Below are 15,916 nucleotides of genomic sequence, written 5' to 3' on the forward strand. Positions count from 1 at the left end.
TCAGCAATACAGGCGAGCGAACTATTGATACACACAACTTGCATGAATCTTGAGGGAATTACACTGAGCTAAAAAATGTCAATTACCCAACCTGAGCAAGAGTGAGACCCCGTCTCTACTAAAACTAGAAAGAAATGATCTGGCCAACTAACACATATATAGAAAAAATTAGCCGGGCATGGTGGCGCATGCCTGTAGTCCCAGCTTCTCGGGAGGCTGAGGCAGTAGGATCGCTTAAGCCCAGGAGTTTGAGGTTGCTGTGAGCTAGGCTGACGCCACGGCACTCTAGCCTGGGCAACAGAGCGAGACTCTGTCTCAAAAAAAAAAAAAATGTCAATTCCAAAAGGTCACATACTGTATTATCCAATTATATAACATTCTTGAAATGGCAAAATTATAGAAAAGTGGATCAGATGAGTGGTGGCCAGGAATCAAGGCTGGGGGATAGGATCGAAGGGGCGTGGCTCTAAAAGGGCGACATGAGGACTCCTTGTGGTGATGGAAATGACTGCATCAACCTTAATATCCTGGCTGTGATGTTGCACCACAGTTTTGCAAGATGTTACCACTGGGGGAAGCTGGGGAGAGGGCACATAGGATCTCTGTATTATGTCTTCAACCACATGAGAATCTACAATTACCTCAAAATTGAAAGTTCAATTTAAAAATAATAAATTAAAAATTAAATAATATAGGCCCTTTATAATGGAATATGATAGTTTTCTTCCTCAACTCTCCCACTCTACACCCCCCGCCACCAGCCTCCTTTCCAGAAGCAACCATTTTCTATATTTTTAGCTGGGTTTTTTTTTTTTATAATTACATATCTCCATATTTTTCCAATAATATGTGCATACTGCTAACTTCTGGTTAATCAATTTTGAACATCATCTATTTACTTCCTATTCTGGTAAATGAAGATTTAGCTCTTTTTTCACTGTTTTCTTTCTGCAGACCCTCTCATCCTCCTAATATAAGTTACTATAGTTTTTTGATGCCAAAATTTAATGTCTACGTTATGCCTATGTATTATATTGCACTACAATTGTTTCTTAGTTTTTGCATTTCCTGTAGTAAATAAATACCTTGTGTGTTGTTGTTTTCATAATTCTTTCCATATCTTCCAATAATCTCTCAGTACAATTTTTCGCAAGGTCAATTGCATCAGGTAACCAATCAATTCCATTGTGACTTTTCTCGGAGCATGCATCCTGGAAACCTTCATCCTCTTTTTATCTGACCTGGCTGCTCTCTCAGCCTGCTGCACAGCCATTATCTTTGGAATTCTCTTATTTTCTTCTAGGTTGGATTCCCAGTTTCCAGGATCTCATGTTTTCATCTTTCTTGATTTGCTTCATTCTTTCAGAAAGTAAAACTCCAAGATTTTTCCAGGTATTAATAAAATACGGTATGATGACAGAAGGCATGGTAATGACAGCTATCAATGTGCTGTCCCTTGATTCACACTAGTCCTATCTAGACCGATTTCCCTCCCCACCTGGTGCACAGGGATTTTCCTTCACCATCACCGTGGTGACTCCTGGTGTGTCCCTCATGTTTTCTGTGCCTGTGTCATCCTCTCTCTTGGTTTACTTTTCCATTTTGATGAAGTACATCCTCTAGTACATTCCTGACAACCACTAATCTGATCTGCTGTTCTATAATTTTTCCATGTACTTGAAGAGTGCATGGAAAGCAAATTTTTCAAGAGCTTGTATATCTGGAAATGGCTTTTTTCCATTCTAGAATATTTTATTGATTTTTTTTTTTTTTGTAATTTTCTCTGTTCTCTCTTTATGGAAATATGTTATTTGGAAGCTGGACTTGCAGATTGGCCATGACTTTCTTATCTTTCCTCTCCCATATTTTACCTCTTTGTCTTTTTGCTCTACTTTCTAGGAGTTTTGGTCAGCTTTATTATCCAAACCTCTTATTGAGATTTTCACTTCTGCTATCATTTATAAGTTTCTTTATTGTTGTTGTTCACTAAGTGTTTCTTTATTTCAGCATCCTATTTTTGTTGCTTGGATACAGTATCTAGCCTTATAAATATCTATGAAAATATTAACAACACTGTTTTGAAATTTTCTTTTCCTTAGTTTCTATTTCCTTTTAGTTGCTTTTGATCTCTATCTTTGTGTTGGAAGATTTTCTCAGGTATTTGGTAAACCCTGGATGTCTCCTCATAATAAAGTATGGGTACTACAAGGATAACTGGAATTCTTGAGCATATTATTGGAGGATTGGCTGATCAGCTTTGATCTTTGCCATAGGGGGTCAACCGTTTCTTGGGGAATTTCTGGTGTCAATATCTTTAGCTCTTTCTTCTCCTGCTGGTCAGATTCCCTCCTGGAGGGTAAGAATCTTGCTCCCATTGTGATGATGATGAGTGGGTGGTGGCAGGTTCTCAACATTCAGTCCATATGTGGTAACTTAATACCCCAGCTTTCAGTTTAATACTTGTCCTTGGACTGTACTGCGTGGATCTTTGCTTGGGAGCATGACCTCTCATCCAAAGATTTCTGTCTTCTGCAGGAAAAGGAGAGGACCATATAGCGGTCTGGGCAGATTGCACACAACCTTCCTTGTCCTGGTTATCCCCCTTTACCCCTGAACCCAGAGATACCTAATGCTGCCAATTCCTGAGCCTTTTGAGTCTCCTAGAATATAAATCTTATTGTTTCTTAGCTTTCCCAGTGTTGGCATAGGGTTTTCTCTCTGCTGTCAGCTAGTCAGTTACCTAACATGTCCATCTGCTTTCCCACTTTCAAAATGTTGTTGCTGTTGCCTTCTCTTCTCTTCCTCTGATAGCGTATTTGAATGTGTCCTAGGATTATTTATTCTGAGTCCTAAATTTTCTGTTGCATGTCAAGAATGTTATAACACTAAAAAACAAAATAGCCTTTCCACCTTACCCAGAGAGTTGTCCATACGGCACTGTTCCAGATTCCCACTGTAACTTGAGAAATTTTCACAAAGTCCAGAGCCCTTGATGTCCTGCAAATGAAGGAGGATGTCTCAAATTCCTTGCAGTAGGAACCCACTTAGGTGGCACCAACCTTGACCTTCAAATGGAACAGTGCATCTACCAAAGGAGAAGTGATGACATCTATTGATACATCAAATCTGAAGGGGACTGAGAGCAGCCTCTGCTGGCAGCTCGTGCCATCATTGCATTAAAAACCTGTTGATGTCAAAGTCATATCCTTCAGAAATACTGGCCAGAAGGCTGTGCTGAAGTTGGCTGCTGCCATTGGAGCCACTTCTACTGCTCCCTCTGGGAACCTTCACTAACCAGATCCAGGCAGCCTGCCCGGAGCCACACCTGGTTACTGATCCCAGGGCTGAGCACCAGCCTCTCACAGAGGCCTGTTATGTTAACCTGCACACTGTTAACACAGATTCTCCTCTGTTATGTGAACATCGCCATCCCATGTCACAACAAGGGAGCCCATTCAGTGGGTCTGATGTGGTGGATCTTGGCTTGGGAAGTTCTGCTCGTGCGTGGCACCGTCTCCTCTGAACACCCATGAGAGTTCATCCTCTGCGCTGCTACAGAGATCCTGGAGATACTGAAAAAGAAGAGCAGGCTGCTGCTGAAAAAGCTGTGACCAAGGAGGAATTTCAGGGTGAATGGACTGCTCCAGCTCCTGAGTTCACTGCTACGCCACCTGAGGTCACAGGCTGGCCTGAAGGTGTGCAGGTGCCCCCGAGCCTATTTAGCAAGTTCCTACTGAAGGCTGGAACACTCAGCCTGCCACAGAAGCCTGCTCTGCAGCTCCCCTGCCCAGGCCACGGATTGGGAACAACCACTGAGTGGGCTCAAGCTGTTCTTCCACAGGCTCTTAAACAAAATGGAAATAAAGTTGATGGAAAATAAGCATCAGTTTTAAAAAATAAATAAACAGCAAGCCCAGCTAAATTATGCAATCTGTATCGAATCTCTGTCAATCTGTAATCTTCAGTTGTGCTAACAACATTTGCAATATAAATGACATGTACTTTGGTAAAAATACACAGGAAAATGCAATTGCCTGTTCAAAATAATAGAATTAGCTCTTTAACTAAAATATTGCTTTAAAACCTCAGAAAGATATTTGTGAAACCAATAGATGCTACAGATACGGATACTTGGGCTTTTTTCCCAATAAAAACAATTTTTTCTATTTTTCAGAATTTTTTAGAATATTGCATCATTTTAATTCTATAGCCTAGAAAAAAAGAAATGGGAATGTGTTCACAGATGCATCAAAAATTTCCTATTTTTTATTTCAAAATATTAAGAAGGTACAAATGTTTTTGTTACCTGGATACGTTTTATAATGCTTAAGTCAGGGCTTTTAGTGTCCTCATCACTGAAATAGTGTTCATTGTACCCAGTAGGCAGGTTTTTACCCCTCCCTTTCTCTCCTCTCCCCCTTCTTGATTTCCCGTGACCTTTAGATGTCTTTGTGCCCATGTGTGCCCATCGATTAGCTCCCAATTGTTAGAGAGTACATGTGGTGTTTGTTTTTCCATTCCTGAGAGAGATACTTAGGATAATGATCTCCAGTTCTATCCAAGTTGCTGCAAAAGACATTATTTCATTCCTTTTCATGGCTGAGTAGTAATACTCCATGGTGGGTGGGTGGGGTGTGTGTGTGTGTGTGTGTAACCACATTTTGTTAATCCACTCATGAATTGATGGGCAGTTAAGTTGATTCCACATCTTTGCAATTGTGAATTGTGCTGTAATAAACATTTGAGTGCAGGTGTCTTTTTGATAAAATGACTTCTTTTCCTTTGGGTAGATAGCCAGTAGTGGGATTGCTGGGTCAAATGGTAAGTGTACCTTTATTGTTTGAGGAATCTCCATACTGTTTTCCACAGAGGTTGTACTAATTTGCACTCCCACCAACGGTGTATAAAGTGTTCCTTTCTCTCTGCATCCATGTCAATATCTATTGTTTTTCTGACTTTTTAATAATGGCCATTGTGACATGGGTAAGGTTATATCTCATTGTGGTTTTAATTTGCATTTCCCTGATAATTAGTGATAGTGAGCATTTCTTCATATGGTTGTTGGCCTTTTGTCTATCTTCTTTTGAAAAACTTCTGTTCATGTCTTTTATCCACTTTTTAATGGGGTGGTTTGGGGTTTTTTTCTTGCTAATTTGTTTGAGTTCTTTGTATATTCTTGATATTAGCCCTTTATCAGGCATACAGTTTGTGAACATTTTCTCCCATTCTGTATGTTGTCTATTTACTCTGTTGATTATTTCCTTTGCTGTGCAGAAGCTTTTTAATTTAGTCAGGTCCCATTTATTTATTTTTGTTGTTGCTGTATTTGCTTTTGGGGTCTTAGTCATAAATCCTTTGCCTAGGCTGATGTCTAGAAGAGTTTTTCCTCCATTTTCTGATAGAATTTTTATGTTTTTATGCCTTACATTTAAATCTTTTATCCATCTTGAGTTAATTGTTGTGAGTGGTAAGAGGTAGAGGTCTTGTTTCATTCTTCTGCATGAGGCTATCCTGTTTTCCCAGCACCATTTATTGAATAGGGCTTCCTTTCCTCAGTGTACGTTGTTGTCTGCTTTGTCAAAGATCAGTTGGTTGTAGGTAGATGGTTTTATTTCTGGGTTCTCTATTCTGTTCCATTGGTCTATGTCTCTATTTTTATACCAATACCATACTATTTGGGTTACTATAGTCTTATAGTATAATTTGAAGTCTGGTAATGTGATGCCTCCAGATTTATTCTCTTTGCTTAAGATTGTTTTGGCTATTTGGGTTCTTTTTTGGTTCCAAATGAAGCATAGAATTATTTTTTCTAGATCTGTGAAATATGATAGTATTTTGATGGAGATTATGTTGAATCTGTAAATCACTGATTTCCTAACTCTTAATAAAAATTCATTTGTCAGCTGTTTACTCCAAATCTTCTAAAATTCAGAACTGAGTAAAAAATGGTCACATGACTGAAATTTCACAATTTGTTCCTACATTACCAACAATATAACGTACTAGGATAGAGGTCACATTCAGAAAAGGACAAAGGAGTGATAGATCCAAAACTGACATAAGAGGTAACATTATATCTTGCTGTAATATATTTTCATTTCCATTAGTGTTACCTCGTTCTTGAAGAGAAAAATAAATCTGGATTGCTTTTTTGTTATATAAATGTGGATAAGATAGACAACTAGAGAGAGAGAGAGATCCCTCTTGCTTTTTGTACCGATGCTAAAATTCTTCTATTATTTACTAATTATAAACTTATAGACCCAAGAATTTAAAGTGGGCCTGCGGCTCTAAACTATTGCTGCCCTCCACACATCATCCTCTGTGCTTAGGATAACTTAAAATGAAAGTAATTGTTAGACTGCAGAATAAAATTATAGCTCTCAAAATGGCACAAAAGTTACATGTATGCTAAAATTTAAATGGCATGTTCTAATTATTCTGAGGTTCTCCCCATTTGGGGGTGCCTCTTGCTATTTTTGGTGCCCTACACATATTATAATCTGTCCACCACAAATTCGGCACCCAGAGATTGCCAGCCAAACAAACAGGAAAGGAAAGGCGGGTGGATGAGGGTGTGTAGCCAGTCCCCTTGGAAGAATGGTGATGTTTAAACAGCACCTAAAGAAACCGTTGACAGTTTGGTATGGCTGGGACATGGGATGGAAAGGCCCTAGTAAGATAAGGCTGAGCAGGGGCTTCTGAACTATCAGAACAAAGTTCCCTCATGTGGCAATCAGAGATGTTTAACTTTACATCTGATGAGAAATTTACTTTGACAAATATATTACCCAGAGTATTGTTCTTGGTTTCTTACTAGTGCCTTGAGGACCTAGTTTGTCTCTGGGTAACTTAGCAGCATCTAGCATGGAGCAGGAAAAAAGGTCCTAGCCAGAGACTTAGCTAAATGAAATCGTGCTACTGCAGCAGGGTCCAAATACTTACTTTAAACTCTAGTTAAATCAAAGGAATTGTTTTTGGATTAGCACGTGTCTAAAATGGAACCTCTAAATTTAGGATGATATTTAAGGTGTTGAGAAATGGGAGCTGAGGGTGAAGGTGATGCGGGGGGCGTGACTAATTGAAATACAACTAGCATCAGAAGGAAGGAGCCCTTGGGAAATAAATTATACTTCATGACAGGATGTAATAAATTAGTTATCACCACCATTAATCGTGGCCATTTTAATGTGTGTTCCCCATAGCATAACGAAATAGAATCACTGCATGCTTCATTTAAATTTCCTAAAATAAAAATGTGCCGTGGACTTCTAGCCCTCACACTTTTGCTGTAAGAAATGTATGCTAATAGTGGTTGCCTTTAACTTTTGGAACTTTGGAAGATTTTCTTCTTTATTCTAATTGTTTTTCTATTTTTCAAATACTCTATATCAAAAAGCACATATTTTTTATGATGGAAAAACCTTAAATTCCTTAAGGAATTTTAAAAGAAATACAAATAATTTATAATCTCATGTGCTAGCACAGCTAATTTCATTTTTACATATTCTCTTCTAGCTGGTTTTCTTTTCATGTATCATTATACATTGTAATAATCAACATAAGTATTTAGTTTCATATTTTAATTTGATTACACATTTTAAAATATTTTCATCTTATTACACACTATTCATAATTATCTTTTTCATAGCTATGTAGTATACTTTCATGGTCAAGTTACATAGTATACTATAATTTACAGTTTCCCACTCTAAGACATTGAAATTTGTATAAATATTTTTCTATGGTAGGCAACAATACAATAAATATTACTGCATTAAGCTATCTTTCTTTTTGGAATTATTTTCCAAAGAAAACTTCTCTGCTACAAAATTATAAGATTTCTGATTATGAATTTTTTAAAGTTTTTTATTGTCATAAAAATTTATTCCAATTTACATCATCACTAGCAATGTTAAAGTGTACCAAATTCATCTCAATTTTGTATGTTATTATTATTTTGCAAATTAAATAGGTAGAAGTCCATACTTTCAATGTACTTTCTTTAATTTCTAGTAAGCTTGAACAGTTTTCAGTCATTTTTTCCTAGTAGTTTCTCCTGACTGACTTATTTATAAATTTATATTTTGGATTGTGATTCATTAGAATAAGTGCCTTATACATTACAGATATTAAGCCTTCTTTCTATTTTGCAATTTTTTCCTAATCAAGAGCTTTTTTGGTGTTATAATTTAGTTATTGTGGGTGGTAAAATTTTCTGTCTTCATGATGAAAGCTGTTCACTCTCTGGTTTATAATTTCTTCTATTGCCTTAAACATGAGGAGGACATTATCATTCCTCCACAGACAAAATAAATGTTTTCTGCTAGATTTTCGACAATATGATTTTATTTTGGGCTATTAAGATGTAAGCTTCTTGTGTGTAAAAACAATAGTGACTCATTTAAAAGAGAAAGAGTGCCAAAATCTGAAAACAGTGGGGTTTTTAGACGGCTGGAGGTAGAAGATAATAACTGAAATTCAGTTATTATTCAGATGACTAGAATGCCAGGATTGGGCAAAACCTTGTTCTTATATCACCAGTTTGTCCAGGGATTTTTTTTTTAATTTTTTTTTCTGTTTTTTGTGATGTAATTATTTCCTGTTGTCTTATAACACACCTACGTTGTCTCAAATTGCTCCTCTGCAAAATATATCAGTGGAACTGAGGAAAACAGAATGGTGAACTATTCAAACACACTCCTCAGCTCTGGCTGAAAGAGACCAGGGAACATCATTTTTTCACCTGCAATCAGTGGTCCTTGCCCTTGGCTGCACACTGGATTTCTCTGGGGAGCTTAAAACAATTTCTGATGCCTCGGTTCCAGCCTTTAGTTTCTAATGTTATTAGTCTTGAGGACATCCTGAGTATTGGGATTTTTTTAACACTCACCAGATGATTTTAATGTGTAACTAAGGTTGAAACCCACTGTAATCATTTCATCAAGAAATGCAAAAAAGGCCTGGCTCAGTAGTTCACACCTGTAATCCTAGCACTCTGGGAGGCTGAGGCGAGAGGATCACTTGAGATCAGGAGTTCAAGACCAGCCTGAGCAAGAACAAGACCCCATCTCTACTAAAAATAGAAAAATTAGCAGAGCAATTGAAAATAGAAAAAAAAATTAGCCTGGCATGGTGGCAAACACCTGTAGTCCCAACTACTTGGGAGGCTGAGGTGGGAGGATTGCTTGAGCCTGGGAGTTTGAGGTTGCTGTGAGCTAGGCTGACACCATGGCACTCTAGCCCAGGCAACAGAGCGAGACTCTGTCTCAAAAAAAAAAAAAAGGAAATGCAAAAAGGATATCCAAAGGAAAGAAAACCAATATGTCTACACTCCTATGTTTACTGCAGCACTGTTCACATTAGCCAAAATATGGAATCCATCAGTGGATGAATGGATAAACAAAATGTGGTATATACACACAATGGAATAGTATTCAGCCGTAAAAAAGAATTTAATCCTGTCATTTGCAGCAACATGGATGAAACTAGAAGTCACCATATTAAGTGAAATAAGCCAGGCCCAGAAAACAAATATCACATGTTCTCATTCCCATGTGGGAGCTAAAAAAGTGGATCTCATGAAGACAGAGAGTAGATTGGTGGTTATCATAGGGCATGGGGGGAGGGGAGAATGAAAAGAGGTTGATTAATGAGTACAAATATAATGTTTGATAGAAGAAATAAGACTTAGTGTTTGATAAATCAATAAGTTACTGTAATTTTCTATGATCTATTGTATATTTCAAAATGCCTATGAGAGAATAATTTTAATGTTTCTAGCATAAAGAAAAGATAAATATTTAAGGTGATGGATATCCCAGTTATACTAATTTGATCTTTACAAATGCTATGAATGTATTAAATTATCACATGTACCCCCAAAATGGGTACATCTATTATGTATCAAGAAAAGAAATTATTTTTAAAAATACAAAAAGGAATCTCATCTATAAGAAGACCTGACCAAGAGAAAGAACTAGAAATTACCAGTCCTTCTTTCATAAGTACCGCATCTTGATGGAAAAATTTCTTAGTTGAAACAGAAAAATGGTCTTTGGACATAGAAGAAGTTTCCGGTATGTTCTTTACCATCCTCTCTCTTCATCATCTAAGGTCCAATGGTCCTTTCCAAACACTATGAAAAGTAGCAATTAGTGGTTTTTCAAAATTCAGTTTAGATTTTCCTAAATGTGGGGGAACAAAGTATTTGAAAGCAAATCCTGAACATTATTAATTAATAGGAAAAAAAAGGGCTGGAGGAGACAAAAGGTTGTATTTTATACTTCTTTTTCTCCCCAGTGCCAAGCATGGACCATGCACTGGGTTATACCCAGGAGGATCACCCACAGGGAGGAGAAGATACAGCAGGTCCTCGAATAATATTGTTTTATTCAATGTAATTTCTTTATAATATTGATGAGAAAAAAATCCGTTTTGGTGGGGGGGCCTCCATCTGTGGGGAGTTTGCATGTTCTCCCCATGCCTGCCTGGGTTTTCTCTGGGTACTCTGGTTTCCTCCCACACGCAAAAGCTGTGTGGGTGAGGTTCATCGGAGTATCTAAATGGTGCCAGTGTGAGTGAGTATGGATGTGTGCCAGTGTACCCTGTGATGGGACAGTTGGTATGGTGTCCAGTTTAGGGTGGGTTCCCACTTTGCACCCTGAGCTGCCAGGTGGGGCTCCAGCCACCCTCAACCCTGAACTGGAATAAGTGGGTTGGAAAATGAATGAATGAATGAATGAATACAAATTACTATAAAATAAAAATTGTCAAGTATCATGCAGATGCAAGGCAATAAACCATGTGATCTGAAAGTGCTCAGCAAGCCTCCCATTATTTACTCTTATTTGTTTCTAAACTATGTGGTGGTAGGAAGTGCTACCTACAATTTTTGCTTTGCAAATATTTATTCCTTGATTTAACCCACCACCACTATGACCACTGTCACTGATTCACAACAAATCGGGAAATAATTATCTTACTTGTTTTTATCATATTTTCTTAAATGTATGTATAGCTCACATTTACTTCATTATTTAATTTTAAGTCTTTTAGGTCTTTATTTAAAAGTTTGGTGATTTTTTTGTGACCAGAAATATGCTATAGGAACTTAATGCTTGTTTATATCAATTAGCCTTTGTTAATATTGGTTTTGTTTTACGTCATTTCACTTAAAGTCAGTTTCCATGAACCTATAGATGACATTAAGTGAGGGCTCACTGTACTTATGAAGCAAGAGATGGCATCTTCCCCATTTTTGTGGCTTTGAAGTAGGAGGAAAAAAATTCCCTAAGTCAGTCCCTGCTAACATATGCCGGTAAAGATATATTTCCTACTCGTTTGCACTAACCAAACAAACCTACCACAAAAAAAAAAAAAAAAAAAAAAAAACAGGACTGAGTGTTTAATGTATGCCTTGAGCAATCAAGTTATAAAGTGCTATAATAAAACCGCATACTCAGATGCATTTGGATATGATGGCATTGGTGACTGACTCTCATCCTCTGTCCAGCCCTGTTCCTAAACAGAATGGATAAACTGAGCCTTTTATTGGGGTACAGGACGTGGGGATGAGGAGGGCAGCATAAGGCTGGGAGGTAACTGTCTTGTGATCATTTCCATATACAGTCAGTTGTGAACATTATAGTTTCAGTATCTTTATTTTTGTGCTTATTGTGACAATACACACCTGGTGAAAGAAATAGTTTTCCATTAACCTCACAATTAAAGGACCCCATATTGTATGCTGTTTAATGGTTTGGACCTGCATCATCATGTTATGGTTGGCTGTCCTGTATTTTCAAGCAGAGAAGTTATTAACATAGGCTTTGCTGCATCTGTCTTGTAACCTCTCCAGTGTTCCCCAGTTTCCTGAGGTACAAGGTGGGACCATGTTAGACATACTTCTCGTTAGGGTTCAGAAGAGGGAAAGCTGTCACATGCCTCTATTTTGGAGGACAGTATAAAACACTCTTGTGAATTCTTTGCTAGGAATCCTGATAAAGTGTGCTAATTGGTATTTCCTTTGGGGACTAACATCTGGGCTTCTCACAGGGCTCCATATGGTGGCTGGTGGTCTCAGCTCTGTCAGCCACCCAGCCTGTACGTGAGTCTCCCACTGCACCGGACCTCCCCCCACAATTCCCACACCCCCTCCTCAAAGTTCCAGGGTCTGTGTATTTCCAGGGCCCCCTCTGAGTGAGGACTGGCTCCGCACGTAGCCTGGTGACCACAGTGCTCAAAACTCGGATCTTCTCTCAATGCTGTGGGGTCCACACTATGCCTGCTGCTCAGCCATGTGAAGGAAAATGTGCTGCAGGAGAAGGGAACCCAGATGTCAACAAGAGAGGCAAGAAGGGCGTTTATGGAAGGGGTCAGAGGTGAGATTCAGGGTCAAGCAGCTCCAGAATCCAATTGCCTGGGTTTAAATTCTAGTTCTGTCACTTACTCTCTGCGTGTCCTCCTGTGCCTCACTTTCTGTAAAACAGAGGGTAATATTAATAATAATACATACCTCATGGGGTTTTATACCAATTAATTAAAGTTCTTGACTCATAATTAGATTTCTCTTAAAAAGCTCTTATTACGATTATTATCATCATCATTATTATCCTGGAGTGAAGAATTGGAAACCAGGAAGAAAAGTTTTCCCAACTGTATTAAGTCCTAGGACTGCCACAACAAATTACCACAAATTGGGCGACTTGAAACAATGGAAATTTATTGTCCCCCAGCTCAGAAGTCCAGAAGTCTGAAATCAAAGTGTCACTGTGATTGCTTTCTTCTGGAGGCACTGAGGGAGAAACCGTCCCCTGCCTCCTTCTTGGCCTCTGGTGGTTTCCAGCAATCCTTGGTGTTCCTTGGCTTGTAGATGCATCACTCCAGTCTCTGCTCCCATCTTTTCTGTGTCCCTGTGTGGTCACCTTTTCAGTCTTGCATAAAGACACTTGCACTGCATTTAGGGTCCACCCTAATCCAGTATGAGCTTGTCTCCAACCTTATCTTAATTATATCTGCAAGAGCTTTATTCCAATAAGTTCATATTCTGATGTTCCAGCTGGACATAAATTTTGTAGTGACAATATTCATCCCACTACAGCAACTAAGAGCAGTTTGGGATCAAATATGAAGAAACCATGAACAATTCCTGGAAAAATGTTATCTAAGCTTGGGCATGATGTTTGTGGTCTAGAAGGGCTGTGTTGTGTGGGTGATCAACCCAGCAAAATGGGTCATCAACCCTGGAGACTGTCACTGAGTCTACACTGTCGAACACAGAGTTAATCCACGTACTCACATTTAAAGGGTGGCAAACTTCTCTAGAGAGAAGCTGAATATATCCACAAGGACAAGCTGTACACATCAGGCAACACATGTAGTAAGCTCTTTGTCCTGTCTCCTCTGACATGTTGTATGTCACTATTTAACCCTGAACTCATTCTGACACCAAGTAATGCAATGTAAATGGCATGGGCTTGGGAGCCTCAAGGAACTGGATTTTGATATCATGCTCTGCAATTTACTAGCTCCACTTACCACCTTCATGGCCTGAGACAAGATATTTACCTTAATTTCTGTGTCTCCAAACTGCACATAATACCACCACCAACCTGCAGAATTGCTCTAAGTAAGAAAAACAATATATGCAGAAGTTTCACCTAAGTGCCTGGCATAAATTCCAATGAGTGGTTGCTATTTGTCTTAGGCTGTTTGCACTGCTATAACAAATGACCTGAGACTGGATAATTTATTAATATAAAGAACCAAAATTTATTTCTCACGGTTCTAGAGGATGGAAGTCCAAGATGAAGGCACCACAGGTTCAGTGTCTGGTGAGGGTCCAGTCTCCGCTTCCAGTATGGTGCCTTGATACTGCATACTCCAGAAGAGACAAACATTGTGTCTGCATGTGGTGGAAGGGACAGCAGGGCAAGAGGGCCTAGCTAGTTCTCTCCAGCCCTTTTATAAGGCTGTTAATCCCATTCATGAGGGCTCCCCCCTCATGACTTAATCACCTTTTAAAGGCCCCACACTCTTAATATAATAGGGTCACATTGGCGATTAAGTTTCAACATAAGAATTTTGAGGGACAAATTCAAACAATAGCACTATTATTATTAATATTATCATTATGGTTAGGTGGTATTTTCATCTTTCCCCTTTACTAGGCTTGAGGGCAAGAAGGCCAATGGACCCTGAAGTAGAGCCGTGAAGACCCATCTTCATGTATCTCCTCATCTCTGCCCCCACCACCTCCACCCTAGCACAAAGCAAACTGGGTAAACACACAGTAAATATTAGCTGCACATCGACTGCATTCCAAATATAAGCACTGCCTCAATGAATTCCAAATATAAGCACTGCCTCAATGAATGAACCTCCAATTGTCTTTCAGGATTTTGAACCCAACCAGAATAGCCCATAGCAAAGTCTGTCCCTTTCAAGACTTAGCAAGTGGACACCACACAGAGCCAAGGCAACACGAAGTGGTATCAGCCCTCTAGTCTACGTCAACACTTAAGAGGCTTGGGCCATATAAAAATGGCATTTGGGGACAACATAACTCATCTTTCATGAGAGCATTTTTATTCATTTATTTTTTATGACTAAGTTATACATGTTCATTTTGGAAATTTTAGAAAATATAGGCAAGAAAAAACAGTGAAATCATTCTTAATTACAGATATATATATATAGACTTTTTCATTAACAATATATTGTGACATTTTTCTCAGTCATTAGTCTTCAACATCATTTTTAAAGCTTCCTAATATTCAATTATGTAAACCAACTAATATTCCTTTAACCCATCCTCCATCACAGGAATTTTAACTTGTTTTCAGTATTCTGTTACTGAAAACAAAAATGCAATGATATGAATTTATTTCTTATTAATTTCACAATTTCTTAATAATTTGGTATTTATTATACTCCCACCTCCTTCTCCAAACATTGCAATTAACCCAAAAGTAAATTTTCTCAGTTTAGGAGAAACTGATTTTCTTATTCAGTCTGAAAATCTGCTCTCAACTTTGGCTATAGAATCCTAAGCAAGGTCTCTCCTTGGCCGCCTGTGTCTAGTAGCTGATAAGTCATCAGCGTTCTCGAGTCTGACTGCTCAGCTCACTTGTTCAGGGCAGAGGGCTAATAGGGTCAATGTCATGGGATTCGAGCTTAATATATACAGGCCAGTTAGTTACGTGTCCAAAGACTGTTTCCCTAACTCCAAACAGCTGTCATTTAGATGCTGGCTGTTAATGTCCAAGGAACTGAGCAAAAGAGCACAGGTGGATCGACGCAAATCTGTCACCACTACTGCAAAGACAGAGTGTCAAGAGCTTCATCTTCCTCAAGGAAAACAGCTCAGAAAGGCATTCATGTTAAATTACACAAAACTGGTGAGGTTGCAGAAAAAGGAGAAAGAATGATATTGGGAAAACAATTGGCTGGTCTTATACATATCTTGGTTTATAAACATAATCTGTGATAATCCCACCCTTCCTATGTGAGACAAATTCAGCAACATGTTTCAAATTGCTGGTGATGGTGTTACCTAACTGGCAATTCTCTCTTGCAGCTGACACTGCACTTGGCACGGACGACGTATATGATGAAAAAGGATGCCAGTGTGATGTATCAGTGGAAGACCTCACTCCACCACTTAAAACTGTCATTCGCGCTATCAGGTTGGTGAAAATCTTGAACAAAATGATTCAGAGACATACCTCTGATTATTTGAATCACTGTGTTGCTAAGTTCTTTTTTCTGCTGGAAAATCTGGAATAACCACTTGCCCTTTTCCTATTCATCTGCATGCCTACTAAATTATGAAACACTTTTTTATATGAAACTGTGCTTTGCTCAACTCAAAGCATATTATAAAAGGTGGGTGGGATGTGAAAAGCCAGTAGTA

General features: G+C 38.5%; 1 protein-coding gene across 5 annotated transcripts in view; it reads left to right on the forward strand.

Annotated features, from left to right (window-relative positions):
- Positions 1-15,916, forward strand: part of KCNQ5 (potassium voltage-gated channel subfamily Q member 5) — a 493,719-nt gene that overhangs the window by 452,911 nt on the left and 24,892 nt on the right. For 4 of the 5 annotated variants that reach the window (XM_045543880.1, XM_045543882.1, XM_045543879.1 and 1 more), the window contains one exon: positions 15,581-15,689. The exons of the other annotated variant lie outside the window; for it this stretch is intronic. In XM_045543880.1, the coding sequence (XP_045399836.1) occupies positions 15,581-15,689 (109 nt within the window). The remainder of the gene's footprint in view (positions 1-15,580; positions 15,690-15,916) is intronic. 5 annotated transcript variants of the gene reach the window in all.

Source organism: Lemur catta, chromosome 2, assembly GCF_020740605.2.
Source record: "Lemur catta isolate mLemCat1 chromosome 2, mLemCat1.pri, whole genome shotgun sequence".
In the NCBI taxonomy this organism is placed as follows: domain Eukaryota; kingdom Metazoa; phylum Chordata; class Mammalia; order Primates; family Lemuridae; genus Lemur; species Lemur catta.